General features: G+C 39.8%; 1 protein-coding gene across 5 annotated transcripts in view; it reads right to left on the bottom strand.

Moving 5' to 3' along the window:
- Window positions 1-20,087, bottom strand: part of ELP1 (elongator acetyltransferase complex subunit 1) — a 69,349-nt gene that overhangs the window by 14,044 nt on the left and 35,218 nt on the right. For 4 of the 5 annotated variants that reach the window (XM_017876678.1, XM_017876679.1, XM_017876680.1 and 1 more), the window contains 14 exons: window positions 19,918-19,971; window positions 19,715-19,820; window positions 18,774-18,889; window positions 18,335-18,408; window positions 17,182-17,260; window positions 17,012-17,091; window positions 15,667-15,804; window positions 15,472-15,557; window positions 15,012-15,160; window positions 12,717-12,840; window positions 11,741-11,838; window positions 9,960-10,161; window positions 8,085-8,146; window positions 191-253 (listed from right to left, as the gene is read on the bottom strand). In XM_017876678.1, the coding sequence (XP_017732167.1) occupies window positions 191-253; window positions 8,085-8,146; window positions 9,960-10,161; window positions 11,741-11,838; window positions 12,717-12,840; window positions 15,012-15,160; window positions 15,472-15,557; window positions 15,667-15,804; window positions 17,012-17,091; window positions 17,182-17,260; window positions 18,335-18,408; window positions 18,774-18,889; window positions 19,715-19,820; window positions 19,918-19,971 (1,431 nt within the window). The remainder of the gene's footprint in view (window positions 1-190; window positions 254-8,084; window positions 8,147-9,959; window positions 10,162-11,740; window positions 11,839-12,716; window positions 12,841-15,011; window positions 15,161-15,471; window positions 15,558-15,666; window positions 15,805-17,011; window positions 17,092-17,181; window positions 17,261-18,334; window positions 18,409-18,773; window positions 18,890-19,714; window positions 19,821-19,917; window positions 19,972-20,087) is intronic. The other variant, XM_017876681.1, reaches the window with a different exon arrangement.

The raw sequence follows: 20,087 nt of genomic DNA, 5'->3' as shown, positions 1-20,087 counted from the left end.
TAAATTAAATAAATAAATAAATAAATAAATAAAACGGTTTTAAAACACTGCTTTTCCTTAAGCCAGGATCCTGACCTATTTCTACTTATTTCACAAGCCTTAGAAGACAAGAGATTCCAACTGATCTGGAATCCCTTGCTCGCCCTCTCTGCTTAGCCCCCAACATCCAGAGGGTTTAAAAGATTCTTACCAGCCTCAAAGCTTCTTCCCAGGCAGCTCCTTCTAACAGCAAGAGCACAGCTTCTTCATAATCCTGACAAGGGAACAGGAAGAAGACAACAGGTGAAGAGAGTGTGTCAGATGTCATCACAGCCAACTGCAAAACTAACCACAGACCTGCCTGTGTCTCCATAAATATTGATACAAAAGACAAGGGAGCCGTGTAAATTCTGAAAATAATGACAAAACACAAGGTAAGCATCATCTCTCTGCATGCCTGGACATCAAAACCACTGGAAAGGTCTGTTAGACATGCCCATCTCCCCAGCTTTACTACCAAGTTTGATTCAGCAGGTTTAGGTGGGCTCCAGAGTTGTTAACAAGACCACACTTTGAAAAAATAGTAGACTAGAACAGCAATCTTCTAAATGTTTTGTTTTTCTATTTTTTTTTTCTCAGACAGCGTCTCACTCTATCGCCCAGGCTGGGATGCAGGGGCACAATCATAGCTCACTGCAGCCTTGACCTCCTGGCCTCAAGTGATCCTCCTGCCTCAGTCTCCCATGTAGCTGGGACTACAGGCATATGCCGCCACATCCAGCTAATTAAAAAAATGTTTTTAGAGACAGTGTCTCACTATGTTGTCCAGGCTGGTCTTAAACTCCTAGCCTCAAGCAATCCTCCTTTCTCAATCTGCCAAGTAGCTGGGATTACAGGCCTTTGCTCATTTCAAAACTGATTTACCTGGCTTTCTGTTGTTGAGTTGCAGAAGTTCCTTACATATTCTGGATATTAGACCTTTATCAGATATATGATTTGCAAATATCTTCTTCCATTCTATATGCTGTCTTTTCACATTCTTGACAATGCCCTTGATACACACAAGTTCTTAATTTTTATAAAATCCAATTTATCAATTTATTGATTGTGTTTTGGTATTAATTCCAACCATCCATCGCCAAATCCAAAGTCATGAAGATTTACCCCTGTTTTCTTCTAAGAGTTTTATAGTTTCATTTTGGTTTTCTTTTAGACAGGGTCTTATTCTGTTGTCCAGGCTAAAGTGCAGTGGTGTGAACTCAGCTCACTGCAGTCTCAAACTTATGGGCTCAGGAAATCCTCCCACCTTGGCCTCCCAAGGAGTTGGGACTACAGGTGCACACAACCATGCCTGGCTAATTATGTTTTTATTTTTTGTAGAAACAAGGTCTTTCTATGTTGCCCAGGCTGGTCTCAAACCCTTGGGCTCAAGTGATCCTCCCATCTCAGCCTCTCGAAAAGTGCTGGAATCACAGGCATGAAACTTTGTGCCCAGCCTTCAAGAGTTTTACAGTTTTAGCTCTTAAATTTTTGTTGTTGATCCATTTTGAGTGGCCAGCAGTTTTTGAAAACTCAGATAATATTGAATAAAATCCTTTCCAGCTTCTTTTGAAGAAAAAAAAAAAAAGAATAAACATGAAAGACAGATCATTAAAAAATTTCCTTAAGCAATAATGATCACTTAAAGCAAAACCAATAACAAAGTATTATGGAGTGAATACTCTTGTAAGGTTTTTATACTATATATGAAGTGGTATACTATTATCTGAAGATATGGTCAATTAATGATTTTTATTATAAATTCTAGAACAACCACTAAAATACTGAAATGAAGAGGTATAGCTAATAAGCCAACAGTGGAGGTAAAATGGAATTATGAAAAATACTAAATCCAAAAGAAAGCAAAAAAAGAAAAAACAAGAAACAAAGGATCAATGAAAAAACAGAAAACAGCAAGACTGTAGGTTTAAATCTAACTATATCAGTAATCACACTCAATGCAAATGTCTAAACCCTCCGATTAAAAGGCAGAGATTGTCAAATTAGATTAAAAAAAAAACAACTAATGCTATCAACAAGAAACCCACCTTCAAAATAAAGACTACATTCAGATAGATTAAAAGTAAAAGGATAAAAAGATACGCAATGAAAAGACTAACCAAGAGAAAGGTGGAAAAGCTATACTAATAACATTAAAGTCGAATTCAGAATTAGAAATAGTAACAGAGAAAGACGGATGTCAAAATGAATACATCTAGGACATACCCGTAAGCATGTATGCACCTATAACAGAGCTTCAAAACATGTGAAGCAAACACTGGTAGAACGAAAGGAGAAATAGACAAATAAATTATTGCAGCGGGAGATTTTAACACTTTTCCAGTCACTGATGGAGCAAGTAGTGAGGAAACCAGTAAGGATACAAAAAACTAGAACAGCATGATCAACCTAATCTAACTGACATTTATAGAACACTCCATTCAATAATAGTAGCTTTCATATTACTTTCAAATACACACACAATATTCTGTAAAACAGACCATATTATAAATTAAAATAAATTATAAATTTAAATTAATAAAATGCATGCTCTCTAATTACAACAAAATTAAAGTAGAAATTAATAACAAAAAGATGGCTGGCAAATCTCCAATATCTGCAAGTTAAACATATATATATAATTTTTTTTTTTTGAGATGGAGTCTCGCTCTGTCATCCAGGCTGGAGTGCAGTGGTGTGATCTCGGCTCACTGCAAGCTCCACCACCCGGGTTCATGCCATTCCCCTGCCTCAGCCCCCTGAGTAGCTGGTACTACAGGCGCCCGCCACCATGCCCAGCTAATTTTTTGTATTTTTAGCAGAGACGGGGTTTCACAGTGTTAGCCAGGATGGTCTCAATCTCCTGACCTCGTGATCCACCGCCTCGGCCTCCCAAAGTGCTGGGATTACAGGCGTGAGCCACCGCGCCCAGCAAACATACTTCTAAATAAGCCAAGGGTCAACAAAGAAATCACAAGGGAAATTAGAAAATGAAAACAAAACATTTCAAAATTTGTATAATGTAACTAAAACGGTGCTTGAGGAAAATTATGGCATTATATGCTTAAACTATAAAGTAAGGAATCATCTCAAATCAATGGCTTTAAGCCATCACCTTGGCCAGGAAAGTGGCTTACGCATGGAATCCCAGCACTTTGGGAGGCAGAGGCGGAGGGATCACTTAAGACCAGGAGTTTCAGACCAGTGTGGGCAACAGAGTAACACCCTATCTCTACAAAAAAAAATTGAAAATTAGCCAGGCATGGTGGCATGCACCTGTAATCCCAACTACTCTGGAGGCTGAAGGAGGAGGATAGCTTGAGCCTAGGAGTTTGAGACTGCAGTGAGCCATGATTGTGCCACTGCACTCCAGCCTGAGCAAGAGTGGGACTCTGTTTCAAAAAAAAAAAAAAAAAAAAAAAAAAAAAAGCCATCATCTTAAGAAACTAGAAAATAAAGAGCAAATAAAATAATAAACAGAAAATAATTTTAAAATTAGTGATATAGAATACAGAAAATCATAGAGAAAACAATGAAACACTTCATTCTTTAATAAGATCAATAAAATTGATAAACCTCTGGCCAGAATAATCAGAAAAAAAGAAGACACATTCATATCTAGAATGAAAGACAGGACGTCACCATAGACCCTATGGGCAATAAAATAAGAGAATACTACAAACACTTTATGCCAATAAATCTGACAATTTAGATGAAATGAACAAATTATTTGAAAGACATAAACTACCAATGCTCATTCCAGAAGACACAGATAAACTTGAATAGGCTAATGTCTACTAAAGTAACTGAATTAATAGTGAAAAACTTTCATTAAAGAAAACCCCTGGCCCAGATGGCCTTACTGGTATATTCTACTAAACATGTAAGGAAAAAAATATCTCCCAAGAGCTGAGCTGTCGGGTATTGGAGTAGCTGATCAAAGTAACAAGTCAAAAATGAGTTAAGCCTTCAGGTATTGCATTGGTATAAGTAAGAGGCTAAAACCAGGGAAAGCACCTACTCTCTCTGTTCCATTTTTTCCCAAAGAACAACTCACTATTCAAGACTCAGCTGGATCCACACAGACATGAGGGTTGGTTCACTGTTGAAGGAGCTTGAAAAAAAAAGGCTTTAGCAGTTTGATGGATCTTGGGGGTATGGGTGCAAAGGAAGGGGGCTAAGGGTGGAAAAGTACTGGGTAGTGAGTCACAGTGGGAAAAAATGTTAAGGTTTTTCCATTCCTTCTTATATAAAGAGGTCTTGGCAGAGGTGCCTGAAGAAGACGTTGGCCCATGGCCTCAGATAGAGAGACCTAGGAATGAAAGCGCCAGGACTCTGAATGCAAATACTGTTTACAGGAGCATGACTAACAGGGGGCCCTGAGTCCTTGCTTGCAACTCCCTTCAGAAACTGTAATGCATTGGCAGTATGCCAAGTCTGGTGTGGGGAGGGCAGCTTTTCCTCATGTAGCCTCCTAGGTCAAGTCTATAATTGTTTATGGTCAGGTCTGAAACATCACACATAGGTTTTTAACCATGAGTCAGACTCTCATACCAACTCTACATGAAATCCTCCAGAAAACAGAAGTATAAAGAACACCACCCCTCATTTTATGACAGCAGCATTATCCTGATACCCCAAACATGGCAAAGACATTAAAAAACTACAAACCAATATCCTTCATGAACACAAACACAAAAATCCTCAAGAAAATTTTAGTAAATCTAATCTACCAGGAGAGAAAAAGGATAATAAATATATAATACCAAGTGGGGTTGAACCCAGAGATGCAAGGTTGGTTTAACAGTAGAAAATCAATCACCTAGTCCACCATATCACTGGTCTAAAAACAAATAATCATCATAGTTGAAAATGCATTTGACAAAATTCAACACCCATTCATGATAAAAAAAAAAAAACCTCTCAGAACAAGGAATAGAAGGGGATTTCCTCAAACCAAGAGGGCAGGAATCTGCAATTTTTTCCTGTAAAAGGTTAGACAGTAAATATTTTAGGCCTTATGGACCAAACTATCTCTGTCACAACTCTTTAACTCTGCTGCTATAGTGTATAAGCAGCCATAGACAAGATGTAAACTAATGAGCATGGCTATGCTCCAGTAAAACTTTATTTACAAAACGGATGATAAGCTGAATTTGTCACAGGTTGTAGTTTGGCAACTCTGCAACAGAGAGCATTTAAAAAAAAAAAAAAAAACAAATATCAGGCCAGGCCCAGGGGCTCATACCTGTAATCCCAGCACTTTGGGAGGCTGAGACAGGCAAACTGCTTGAACCCAAGAGTTCAAGACCAGCCTGGGCAACATGGCAAAACCCCATCCCTACAAAAGATATGAAAATTAGCCAGGCATTGTGGCATGTGCCTGTAGTCCCAGCTCCTCAGGAGGCTGAGGTGGGAGGATCACTTGAGCCCAGGAGGTCAAGGTTGTAGTGAGCTGAGATCACACCACTGCACTCCAGCCTGGGTGACAGAGCAAGAGTCTGTCTCAAAAATAAAATAAAATAGAATCAAACTTTAAAAAAGCAAACATGATACTTAATGATAAAAGACAACTGAATTTTCTCCAACATCAGGAAAAAGGCAACAATGTTCACTCTTAACACTTCTATTCAACACCACATTGGAAGCCTTAGAAAATGCAATAGAGATAGAGAAAAAAGTATTGATTATAAGAAAGACATAAAACTGTATTTATAGAAACCGTGTTTGTTAATGTAGAAAATCCTAGAGAATACACCCAAAAGCTTCTAGAACTAATAAATGAGTTTAACAAGGTTGCAGGATACAAGGTCAATAAAAGGAAATTAAAAGCTAGTCAAGCCTTGAGATGACTCCAGTCCCGGCCAATACCTTAAATGCAGCCTTGTAAAGGACCCTGAGCCAGAGGCCCCAGCTAAGCCCAGCCAAGATTCTTGGCCCATTGAAAAAGTGGGATAATAGGGTCTGTTGTTTTAAGCTGCCAGCTTTTAAGGTAAGTTGTTACATAGCAATAGATAATACCTCTAGTGTCACAGTAATACACCCAGTGTTGGTGAGTATAAAAGACACTGAAGCACTCTCACATATCACTGGTGCGAATGCAAAATGATACGGCCACTGCAGATTAGTTCTGCAGCTCCTTAAAAAGCTGAACATCCACTTACCATGGGATGTAGCATTCCCACTCCCATCCCCACAAAGACCTGTACTAGAATGTTCACGGCTGTGTTATTCATAACCCCAAACTGAAAACAATCCAAATGTACATCAACTGGTGAACAGATCCACAAATTCTGACATATTCATACAATGGGATACTACTCAGCAATACAAAGGAATAAACTATAACATGGATGCATCTCTAATGCACTATGTGAGTGAAAGAAGCCAGACTAAACAGACTACATACCATATGGCTCTGTTTATATGAAATTCTAGATAATGCGAAACTTTACTGACTGATCAGTTTGCCAAAGGCTGGCAGTGGAGGGAGAAGGCTGACTGCAAAGGGGAAGTAGGGAACTTGTGGAGGTGTTAGAAATGTTCTACATTATGAGTACAATGGTGGTCACACAACTACAAACATCTGTCAAAATGTACTCAATTCTTCATCTAAAATTGGTGAATTAACTTCATTATTTGTAAATTATACAACTGTACCACACATAATTTTATTGTATGTAAATCAGACAAAATAATTTTATGCATTAATCTTCATTTACAAAGAAAAAAAGATAATGGCATCTTATCCATTTAATTAACCCTCTATGTGGTATATCTTTCCACCCCAACCTCTCTACTCTTTCGGGTATGTTTCATTCACTGATATTTTCAACTCAATCACCCAACAAATATTCTCTCCAGGATCTAATGATATAAAATTTTAGTTATCTTCTTTCACTCACTGTTATTTCATAAGAGACAATTACATATTTTTTTTTTTTTGAGATGGAGTCTCGCTTGTTGGCCCAGGCTGAGTGCAGTGGCCGGATCTCAGCTCACTGCAAGCCTCCGCCTCCCGGGTTCATGCCATTCCTCCTGCCTCAGCCTCCCGAGTGGCTGGGACTACAGGCACCCGGCCACCTCGCCCAGCTTGGTTTTTTTTTTTTTTTTTTTTTTTTTTTTTTAGTAGAGACCCGGGGTTTCAAACCGTGTTAGCCAGGATGGTCCTCAGTCTCCTGACCTCGGATCCGCCCGTCCTCGGCTCCCAAAGTGCTGGGAATACAGGCTTGACCACCGCGCCCGGCCCCATTTTTTTTTTTTTTTTTTTTGTATTTTTTAGTAGATGGACAGGGTTTCACCGTGTTCGTGAGGTATGGTCTCCTGATCTCCTGATCCTCATGATCCGCCCGTCATCGGCCTCCCAAAGTGCTGGGATTACAGGCTTTTGAGCCACCCACCACCCGGCCTCAATTACATATTTTTAAAGCACAATTAAGTTACATAAATGTGCTCTCAGTAACAACTGTAAAAAACACTCTCTCATCAAAGGTCAAAACTCTACAAGGCAATAATCCCTGGTGTCAACTGTGCACCTGTGTACTGTTAGTCTGTGGCCAGTGTTACTGCAGTGTTCTTATTTTCATAATAAATCCTATAATACTACCAAATGCTCATATGGGTACTTATCCTTATAATCTGCTATAAAACTGGAACCTCCAGGTCCCCGAGGTAAAAGAGACATTTCCAATGGAGAGAATGGGAGTAAAAGCCAAGAATATGTAGCCTTCAATGATCCTGTTTTATAGTGGTCCTTTCTCATTGTTTCTACTTTGGCAAACTCAATTTTAAAAAGCACAATGACCTTGAGAGGTAATTAAGTACTTTCTACCAAGGTCAAACCACTAGTATGTTAAAGTAGAGCCCTTTCATAGTCTACCTCACAAAACTGAGAGATGTACTAAATTTAGACTTCCAAGTCAAGCCAGCAAGATAAGACTGCTGGGGCAAACACTATCTCTGGACTTAACAATTATGCACAGTTCCTTTAACTTTCATCATCACTAAGATCATGAGAAGACCTTTCTGGCTGACTAGGGGGTTTAGAAGGGAGGAATTGAGTTTACCTGGGCATACTGTTCCAAAACCATGGCTGCGTCAATGTGCTTCCTCTGCTCAACCAGCTTTCCTGTAGAGACAATAAGCAGCAGTTGACTACAAAGTCAAACAGATTCTTTGGCTCAAGTGCTTCTTTAATATGTCTTCATTATGCATGAAACTATGTACTTTCCGAATTTCTGTGAGGGAACAGGGATATATAACATAGAGTCCTATCTTAAATCGCAGCTGGAATCTAAATTTAGCACAGGAATTGAAAATCATATATAGCCAAAATTAGCCTTGAAAGATGCTTCCGAAGCATGTATATGGGAAAATGACCTGGTATCTCTCACAAACCCACTTCGTCCCTTAACAGTAAGAAACCACTATTTCTTCGGTTGAGCACTAGATGGAGGTAGCTGACTTATGTCTGAGTCATGCAGTGTCTTTAGATCCCAGACTTAGCCCAATTGAGATAAATCACACTGAGAGGCACAGAGAACCCACGGCTTTCGAAGGGGCTGGCAGATTCTGGTCTCTCATTGCATGCTCACTCCAGGGCATATATCACTAAAAAAAAGTAGGTAAAATCACCTCCACTATTTAAATAGTTAACCTTTTCTTTCTTTTGCTGTCTTGTGTAAACTGCCTACGTTAAATGTACACACAGAGTGACTCCAGTGTGTAACACTTCTCAAACATCTTTGTTTGAGATGTTTGCTACTTTCGCTAAACATCTGAGAAAACTAGAAATACTCCATTATAAGACATGGGAAATAGCAAGCTAAGAGCTGTAAAGAATAGAAGATAAAGACCAAGAACAGAGATAGAAGGTATAAACAACCAATATCATAAATTTCTAAAGCAGAAAGGAACAATGGAGACTGAATGAATACCTAAAAGGCCTGAAATAAGGAATTCTTGACATTTGTAAAAAGAGGCCAGCTTGGAAACGGAGGGATTTGGGAAGGGCTAATAACTAGAAAAAGAAAAGTGATAATCCCATGCATTGTTATAGTCCCAAGAAAAAAAGAATAATGCAAATGACAAAGAAGGACAGGATATAAATAAATCTAACATAAATTTAACAGGATAGAGTTTGGAATTTTTTTAGGACTGCTTTTTATTTTTTTCTTTGAGATCTCAACAATATTTACAAGTTAGGGGAAAAAATATACTAGCCATTGCTTTACTTCAAGCACTGCTGAGAGGACCAGAGCTTCTGCTCATCTCTTTTCACAGGTGTCCTTACCCTTTCCTCTACTCTAGTACTAGATCCTGGTACCAGCCTCACCTCTGATTCGGGCAACCCTTGTCCCTGATGCAGCTAAACTGCCTGTGCTTTCAGAAAGCATGGACATTTGGCCTTTTTTTCCCCCACTTCATTCCTGGCTATTCCAACAACCTACTGTCTATACCAGAATGGACCCATCCCAAAATTCATCTTTACTTTCCTACAGGGCACAGCCCATCCAGCTACACGGTGTGGCCGAGATCGAATAGAAGGTGATAGTTTAACTTCCATCCAGGTCATTTCCAACTTAAAAGTAAATGTTTTACCATGACTCTAACTTCTCCCCAGTCTGCTTCCTTCCCCACAGATGTGGAGATAACCCAGCTACAACCATCTGCCTAAAAGGCTGCAGAGCCACACAATGGAAGGGCCGATCAATCCCTATGGGAGAGAGAAATAAACATCTTTCCATACTGGGTCACTGCATTCTGGGACTCTTGTTGTAGTAGCTTATCCTTTAAAGCATTCTAAATTAATTTTTATCAGTGAGAACGAGACTGTCTCAGGGTATTCTGCCCTAAATTTATTTGCAAAATTACCAAACAAAACAAAGAAATAAAATTTTTAAAACCTTTGTAGATGTAGACATACAAATGATTGTACTTACCGGCCAGAGTTCTGCTGAGGCCAGCCAGCTGGTCTTTGGTAAAGTTAAGCTGGGCTGCCACACAGAGGGCTTGCTTCCAGTTGCCACATGTCAGAAAGGCTGACAGAGCTTTCTCATGGGCACCGCAACGGGCAAACATGAGCCCCGCTGGCTCATACATGTGCTCCTGCACCAGGTGTTCCCCATAAGCAATGCTGATATCCTGTGACAAGAGGAGATTTAGGACTGAGGAGGAAACATGACAATCATTTCTGAAAAGCTCCAGGGTAGCTGCCTTAGTTCCTATACTTCAAACTCCCTTGAAAGAATTACCTGGGAAAATCTTACAGTTGACCAGTTAGTGCAATCATTTTTTCATTCAAAACCTTACTGAGGATGTGCCATTTATTCACTCAACAAATAATTACTCTTAACTACATATGCACCATTCTAAGCAGTATGGATAATATAGCAAGGCAAAAAATAAAACCAAACAAATGAAAAACCATACAAGAACCACCACCAAGTTGCTGCTCTTATAGTAACAGAGGATGGACTGATGGACAAAATAGAGTCTATAGCATAATGGCAAAGGTGGGTTAAGGGACAGAGGACAGTCTCCTCGCAGCCCTCAGGGAGTGTGAGCTCTGAGGGCTGTCAGGAGAATAAACCACGTGACGAGATAGGTGACAGCGTACAGGCAGAGGGCACAGAAGGCACCATGGCCACGCAGCAGGAATGTGTATGGCAGGTCTGAGGAGCAACAGGACGGCCAGTGTGACTGGAGCAAAGTGAGTGTGGGAGAGAACAGAAAACAAGGGCGAAGAGGCAGCCACCGGCCAAATCCTCAATTCTCCAGGCTGGATGTTAGGCAGAGATGCAGACAGGAATACAACATGGAGTCCCTGCCCTTAAGAAGCCCCACAGCCTGCTGGAGGAGACAATGCAGCTAATCAGCAGTTTGACAAACACAATCACCAAGGTGAGGGCAGGCTGCTCTGGGAGCTCAGTGTTTGGCATCTGGTCCACGAATTGCATTCAGGAGTAACCCAAAGGTTCTGATGGACAAATGGGGCTAAAGGAAGGCTGGTGGGTAGAGAGATGGCAGAGGAATCACATGATGTGACATCTGTAGAACCCTACAAGTAACTGGGAATGTAGACAGTGGCAGAAGCTGGTGCTGAAGAAACTGGCAGGCTTGATCACAGAAAGATGTGTATGTAGTCTGAGGACAAAGTAAAAATGGTGATGCTGGTGGCATGTAGACTAGTGGCTAATAGCATGGCCAGGGTGGTTGGGCAGCCTGGGTTCTGTATCCCAGGTCCAGCACTTTGTAGCTCTGGATCCTCAGGCAAGTTGCTTCTTCATCTACAAGTGTGCACAGCACCCCATTAGGCTATCAAGAGGATCATATAACACTTTTAGCTTATAAGCAAAGTGTGTGGTATATTAAAAAAGCTAAAGGGATGCTTTTTTAAACAAACAAAGCTTTCCCTTTATGCTGGAATTAATGGGAAAGATCTGTACTTGTTAGGATCATCAGTCTCACAGCAGTGAGGCTGGACAAGAGGAGGGGTGGGAAGGAAGCAGGAAACCCCACGGGGAAGGTGCTATGGTATTCCAGACGAGGAATCAGAGAACACGTCAGGACCATTCTTCCAGATAAGAAGTTCAAATTGAGGATAATCAGTTTTACGATAAATTTTGAAGCCAAGGATGGTGTTATGAACTCAAGATCCCCACTCCTTTCCAACTAAAGCAAAAAGCAAAATCGGGACAGCCTCATTTCACACACCACATACCTGGTACTGTTGTGAGCTTGGCGAATATAACTTCAGAGCTTCGTTATACAAGTTTTTATCTTTTATCAAGTTTAAGCATTCTGGGAAGTACTCAGGTCCTGCAGGAATAAGAGTCACACAAAGACAGGCTTAAGACATGGGAAGCATAATGGACTTCATTTATACCAGTGGTCACCAAACAAAATCAATAAGGGACCTTTTTAAGACCTAAATAATCAGAGAATCTGAAGAACAGGATCCTGGAATTTGAATTTTTAATGAGTACCACTGCAGATTCTGAGGCAAGAGAAGCACTGATTGGGATCAGCATCCTACTTAAGAGTCCCAGCTTTCCAGCCCGGTGTTTTCTCAGCCTCCTTGAAAAGACATCGCCTGGGAAGCTTATTAGACACATGCACACTTCAGTCCTATCCCAGATCAGCTGAATCAGATTCTCCAAGGATGCCAGCAGCTGAAGGCTTAACATGCACCCCAGGTGATTCTTCCTTTCCCGCCCCCCCCACACCCCGCCAGTCCTCAGTAAAGAATCACAACTGTTACAGCATGAGAAGAACAAACGGCACCCCACCACTGTCAATTAAAACTGTGTCTTGCAGGGCATGGGGAGGTGGCCTCATCACTCACTCCAGACAAGCAGAGTTTCCCTGACATATCTGCAAACAGCACGAGAAGGAAGAACTGTCAACCAATTTTGATTCTGAGACACTGACGTTAATTTCACAGGTGCTCATTCTTAACCAAAAAAGGACCTGCTCGACATTCTTACCTAGGGAGCTCTTTCAGTTCATTAAAAGTGATTTCTTTACCTTCAGCTTTTCAGAACACAGCACAAAATAAGGTGAGCATACATCATTGTCAGAGTTTTCAGGAGTAGGAAGTGAAATCAATCACTGTCTAAACTAACAGTTTAATTTATACCTTGCCTAGTTCCAAAGAAGATCTGAAGTAGAGATGAACATACTAATCCCATGCTTACCACATTTGCTGAGGTGGCCAATGGCTTTTTCATATCGTTTCAAGTATTTGTCTATAGTAAACCGCTGATAATTAGTTTCCATTTTCTTAAGTGTATTAAGAAATGGAAGATACTCTTTGGGATCCTAAAAAAATGATTAATGAGAACTTTATTACTTGTGATATTTTTATACAGCAATATAAATAGCATTTATATATAGCATTTATATATAGCAATAATAGCTATATATATAGCTATATACATAATAGCTACATATATAATAATAGCTATATATATAGCTATTATTGCTATAGCATTTATATACAGCAACAAATAGCATTTATATACAGCAATAAACCCAAAGCTACATAATTTTAAAATGTATATTAGATATTAACTACATATTATATAATATATAAAATCAAACTACAGTCGTCCCCCAGTATACATGGGGAATTGGTTCCAGGATGCCCCAAGGATAGCAAAATCCAAGCATACTCCAGTCCTACATTTGACCCCATGGAGTCTGGATACACAAAAAGTTGGCTCTCTGTATCTGCAGGTTTTAAATCCTGCAAATATTGTACTTTTAATCCACACTGATTGTGGATGCAGAACCTGTGGACAAAAAAGGCCAACTGTATTTGCGAGAGATCTCCATTTAGATAAACCCCCACAGTTCAAACTCGCACAGTTGAAACTCACGTTGTGCAAGGGTCAGCTGAACACCAAACAAGCTTTGGTAAAAATGCTTTCACATACGGAGATTCAGTTACATTTGGAACAACAGTAACTTCCTTAACTAAGTCTCACAGTATCATTTATTTCATAGGCTAGTAAGGGAAATAAGGTTTTAGTCTACAAGATATTCAACAAATGCATCTAAGCTTCTCCTAAAAGTCTAAGACATTGCTGTTTTCATGACATTCCATGCCCTCCTGAAAAGATCACATTAAAACAAAAAATAAAATTATACTGAGTTGGACACCAAACTCTGAGACCCTGCCAACCTAGTATTTATTGGCTCTATCATCTCCAGCTCTGTGCCATGCCCTGTAAGCCAATTGCTTTTCTTCCTAACAGAGATGCGTTCCCTGTTTTTAACGCAACTTCCCTGCAGGCGCTGTGTGCAACAGAAGCATATAGGAGGGTCACCTCACCCAGTCCCTGAAGGCAAGCATGAATGCCTTACCGGGAAGAGGCCACCTTGGCATCCTTTAACCTAGATTAGTGAGAATGAGCCAGGTGAATGGTGAGGGTGGAAACAGTCAAAGCCCATGGGTGGCAGAAGTAATGCTGCCTACCAAGGCATGTGGTAGCTGGTGGTAGTGAGGGGCGAGGGAAGGGGGACAAAAGCATTGTCTTTCCTCCATGGGCAGAGGAAAAAAAGACAATACCAAGAAGTGAGAATGGAAAGATACACAGAGGCCAGGTCAAGGAAGGGTTTCTAAGCAGTATTATGGCTTCTGAATTTTATCCTCGTAACAATGGGAGCTCATGAAAGATTTTAAGCAGAGAGAAGGATCTGATTTTCCTTTTTGGAGAGATCATGGGGAAGAGACTGAGGCTGCAAAAAACTAGATAAAAATAAGCATATCGGGGTGCTCAAAGTTTTTGATGATAGCACATGTACCAACATAGGAAAGGAGGCCATGAGCCTTCTGTGATCCATGTGCCCACCCTCCACTAGAAAAAAGAGCCATGTGAGAAAGAACCGGAGTGGAACATGAATCACTTGTTACATTTCCTTTATAAGAGAAGAAATTAGCTTACACATATGCCCATCATCTTAAAAATAACCATGTAATTTTAGGCCGCACATGGTGGTTCACACCTGTAATCCTGCACTTTGGGAGGCCGAGGCAGGAGGATCACGAGGTCAGAAGATCGAGACCATCCTGGCTAACTCGGTGAAACCCCGTCTCTACTAAAAATACAAAAAATTAGCCTGGCGTGGTGATGGGCACCTGTAGTCCCACGTACTCGGGAGACTGAGGCAGGAGAATGGTGTGAACTGAGAAGGCGGAGCTTGCAGTAAGCCGAGATCGTACCACTGCACTCCAGCCTGGGAGACAGAGCAAGACTCTGTCTCAAAAAAAAAAAAAGCCATGTAATTTTACTTCACTTCCTCAATCTCATAATCCACAGGCTTAGGAACGTGGGCCCTAGAAACTCACAGATCTGTCTCCAGCCCTGCACTCACAGGGTGATAGCAGAAAAGATACTGCACTACCAGAAGCAGGGTTTCACATACAAGGTTTGGTTCTTATATATAAACAGGAACCAAAATGGCACAAAAGTAACAACTCCACATACCTTCTGTGACTTCTCAGCTACCATGAGGACCAAATCAAAGTCATAGGTGCCAAGAGAATGATCATATAATTCATTAACATCTACCAGAAGCAGCAAATATTTCAGGGCCTCTTCAGCACTCACAGCATCAGGATCAGAGGGAGCATTTCCTAACAGTGTTTAGAAAACAAAACAGAATACAACCATATGGGGAAAAAACCCACAGACCTAGCAATATAACCAAAAAGACAATAAATTTTTCTCAACAGAACTGGACATCAGAAGAATTATATACACTTCTGATACTTTTAGATATGCTTTAGAGGGCAGCCCTGAAAAAAAACCGACATGAGTCTTAAAATGGCAACTAAAAGGTCACATATTAAATCCGTGATGTGGCAATGACATGGTGATGGTCACCTGCAGAAGACTAGTGGCAGTCACGGCCACATTAGCACTTTCTCTGTGAGCGGATCTCTACCTTGAAGCTCGTGTACTTTCTGCAGTACAATTTCCAGTTCGGGGGTTGTCTTCTTTACATGAGATGTAAGTATGGAGAGGCAGTATCTGAGGTAGTAAGTGAAGAACACCAGAATGAGAAAGATGAATAGGCTGGACAAGGACAACTACACACTTCTGTCTTTCAAAGGCTGCTGCCTGGTGACAGCATACATACTTATGAGGATTTACGCTCTCCATGACTGCTCTCATAGCATCGCAGACAAGGTCTAGTTTTTTCCCGTCAGGACCCCTGGATAGGTGGACACTGCTGGTAACTGGCGGAGGGTACATGGTCTTTGTGACATCTTCTTCTCTAAGAACAGGTGTGTATGGGAAGGTCATCAACAACATGTAGCCCAGCAATCAAATTACTAACATACACCTGGCCTGCTGATGATGATAAATAAAAATGACTTTTGGAAAAGTACTGAATTATAAAAATATTGAGAAATAAAACATGTCCACAAAAGACTTATACAAATGTTTGTAGATGTTTCAGTCACATGAGCCCCAAACAGGGTACAATCCAGGTGTCCAGCAACAGGGGAATGAATAAGCAAATAGTGGTGTATTTATACAACGGCATACTACTGAGTCAGAAAAAATGAATGAGCTAGTGATACATACAAAAACACAGATGAACTTCAAGACAATGTGCTGAATGAAAGCAGCTTTATGCAGAAGAGTAATACTGTATGCTTCCATTTAGGTGAAGCTCTTGAACAGGCAAAACTGATTTATGGTGAAAAATTCAGAAGGGTAGTTGCCTGGGGAATGGGACAGGGACTGATTGAAAAGGAATTTGATGCAGCTTTCTGAAAAGGAGTAAATGCCCTCTAACTTGATAGAGGTTCATTCAGGTTACATGAAGTACACATTTGCCAAAACTCACTAAATGGCACACTTAAGATTTGGATATTTCACTGTAGATAAATATGACCTGAAAAAACGCAACAAAACCATCCCACACATAAAGAATGCCCTCTAGTTAATGATATATAAGAAGTACAGGGGGTAGAGTGGACTGATGTCTACAACTCACTTAGAAATTTGTCTACAAACAAGATGAATGATGGATGGACAGATTATACAGAATGAGAATGCATATACAGAAAAATATAAACTGGTGAATCCAGGTAGGGTATATATAGGCTGCTTACTGGACAATTCTCTCAACTTTTCTCTATTTTGTAAGTGTTTCATTAAAAAGTTGAGGGGAAAGATCATCAGAGAGAAAGATGCCATTTGATTTCAATCTCCTAAGAAAACAAATAGTTCTATATGTATATCTAAAATCAAGTCAAATAATTCTGAATGACATATTTTAAAGACATAGTTTTAAACAGGCTGTTTTAAAAGAAAGGAAAAGAGCAAAAAACCAACTGGCATCTAAGAGTTATAGCAATTTTTTAAAATGCACAGTAAGTAATTTTTCTTCTCTAGCTATTTATATTTGATTTCTTTAACAAGAAGAGAGAAAATTATGGAAAAGATACTCATGAATTATTCAAAATACTTACTTCAATTCTGTAAAAAACAAATTAATATGATTCACAGAATCTATCTGTTTAATGAAGGTTGCCACATTTTCGAGAAACACCTACCAAAAGAAGGGACAAAACACCTTCGTTCAGATCACATTAGTTCAAGTACAAAGTAAGCTGGAGTGGACGGCAGTGTAGAAAGTTACCTTAGGGTTATGATCGTAAATCAGATTGAGATTGATTCGCAGTTTTCTCATGCATTCAAATGCCTCTTTAAACATAAGTCTGTGAGGAGACAGAGAAAGAACAGAAAAAGTATTCAAAAAAACTGAGCTCCACGGACCCAGTATATTTTCATTAGGATACAAACCAGTTATAATCAGATTGCAGCCCCAGTGCCAATCTACTATTACTGAATTTCTACTCTGAAATTACAGAATACAAAAATCAGGTACCACATCATTTACCTTCTTAAAAGGTGTGATTTATTCATCATGGCTGTCTGAGAACTACATCTTCACATACATACAACAGAAAATCATTACAGAAGGCCAGCCACGGTGGTTCACGCCTGTAATCCTAGCACTTTGGAAGGCCGAGGTGGGCAGATCACTTGAGGTCAGGAGTTTGAGACCAGCCTGGCCAACATGGTGAAACCCTGTCTCTACTAAAAATACAAAACAAAATTAGCCAGGCATGGTAGTGCATGCCTGTAATCCTAGCTATGCAGGAGGCTGAGGTGGGAGGACTGCTTGAATCCAGGAGGCAGAGGTTGCAGTGAGCTGAGATTGTGCCACTGCACTCCAGCCTGGGTAATACAGCAAGACTCTGAATCAAAAATAAAGAAAATCATCATGGAATTTAGGTCTACTTTTTAAACAAAACATTAGTATAGATCTTTCTAATACAAAATTTCCTCCAAATAGGTTCAGAAAATCAGTCACTTCCTTCACAAGAGTGGCTCAGTCTTTTTTGGGTCATAGTCCCCTCTGTAAATCTGTTGAAAGCTGTGGGCTTTCTACTTGGATAAATACACAAAGACAAAGCTTGGTGTGTACTATCTCCCTGGGTTCATAAGCCACCTAAAACCCAGAGGTGTTCCCTCAGGTTAAGAGAAGCCCTCCTTTATATGATGAGCGTCACGATTCTTTCTGCTAGGAATCTCCACTACAAAATACTGTATTAAAATCAAAAAGTTAAAAAAAAAAAAAAAAAAAAAGAGCCCCTAAGAATCTGATTGATGATATAGGTAATGAGTGCTTTTCATACTTTTAAGTTCTCAAAATTGTAATAAAATACTTATTGTCTTCACATGTAAATCACAAGCCAACTAGTTGCAAACAGTATAATGGCACTTACTTGTCCAACCACTTCCGAATCTGAGCTAAAACCAGGGCTCGATGATGAACAACTTCTAAGTTTCCCCTTGGCATCTTAAATAAATTAAAGCAATAGCATTCTTAATTAAGTAGAAAACATTTAAATAGCCAGGATACACAATTTTACCTAACTCTTCACAGAGAACTACCACAACTCTCTAAAATGAGCACTCTTTTAGCAGAATCTGGTTATTCTCTATATTTATCTTGACTTTCAAGAAAGGTTTCCCTTTGAGCCTTACTGGTCACAGCCCGTATCAACACTCCTTTGAATAAAGTGAACAGAAAGCTATCAAGGAAAGGTTTACAATCAACGATACAAAGAATAAGAGAGCCTAAAATACAACCTGAAAGAATTATGCTTGGTACTTGGCTGAATGACAATCAGACTATCTATCTTGTCTGAAAAACCAGCTTACCTGTAACACCAGCTTTGTGTCCTGGGGCACAACAGTGACAATCCGTGAACCCCTTTCCACTTTCCGCAGAACTTCCCCATTGAACACATGATTGCTGCTCAGGCCAGCCTGTAATGCTAAACACACCATTAACTAATAAGCCTTAATTATCACGATAAGCCACTCTCCATTAACTGCAATTGAAACCACACACACTATGTGAAACAGAAGAGAACAAATAACAACCATGTGCCTTAGCTCTCCCACTGAACCTCAACACTATCAGCCCTGCTGATGAACATGCCCTCTCTTACAGAGCCCTCACGCATATTCACATACACAGCTTCTCAAATGATCTGGAGAAACACAGTAAGAATTGGGGCAACTTCTCTATTTCTTAGCATTATCAGTGCACTATAATCATATCCATGAAAGAAAGATTCCCTGTTTCCAAGTTGGAAGCAAAGAAAATAAGTTGGCTTTTTAGAATAAGGAAGACACACACACATACACGCCACACACGCAGAGATACATAGGGCATGGAATGGAAGACAAAATGCAGCCAATATCCTACAAACCACGAGATGGAGCCCAGATGTACAGTGGAGGGTGGGCACAGTGGGAAAAGATTACACAGAAGGTAAAACATTTGGGATCTACATAGTAATTCCAAATAAAATATTAGATCAATTACATAATAAAATTTCCTGAAAAATTTTTAAGTTTAGAACGTGCTGCTTAAGGAAGGAACTCCCTTCCTTGGATGTCTTTACTAAAGTGCAGAATGATTTAACTGAGACATTATGTTGAAATTAGGGTCTAAGTAAAATAACTCTGAAGATTTTCTCCAGCCTAGGACTCCTTGATAAAAAGCCAAAGTAGATGAAGAATTCAAAAAGTCATCAAGACTCCAAAAGACATTGGAGGTGGGACCATTTCTATTTTATACATTGAAAACTTACTTTTAAATGAAGCATCCCTCAGGCAAAAACACTGGCAGGTATGGGAATGGGTTGTCAACAATAAAAACTCATCATATACTGCAAATGACGTGATATTTGACGCAACCTACGAGAGAAGACCAGAAAGGCATGGGGGAAAGTCAGCTTGATTACTCAGAGCCAACACTGTGAAAAGGGTCCAATACCAAACCAAGCCTTGATACCTCGATGTCATTGATGAAAAAGCGACACCTGTCAGTCAGACCAAGGACACATTCCTGCAAAGAAATAAAACTGAAATCACAGGCAACTCTATTTCAAATCAGTTAAGCCTACCTTTTCTTTTTTTTTATTTATTTTATTTTATTTTATTATTTATTTTATTTTTTTTTTT

This window comes from Rhinopithecus bieti, unplaced genomic scaffold (genome assembly GCF_001698545.2).
Source record: "Rhinopithecus bieti isolate Rb0 unplaced genomic scaffold, ASM169854v2 scaffold_9663, whole genome shotgun sequence".
In the NCBI taxonomy this organism is placed as follows: Eukaryota; Metazoa; Chordata; class Mammalia; order Primates; family Cercopithecidae; genus Rhinopithecus; species Rhinopithecus bieti.
Note: the sequence above shows the minus strand (reverse complement) of the source record. Positions and strands in the feature narration are given on the sequence as shown.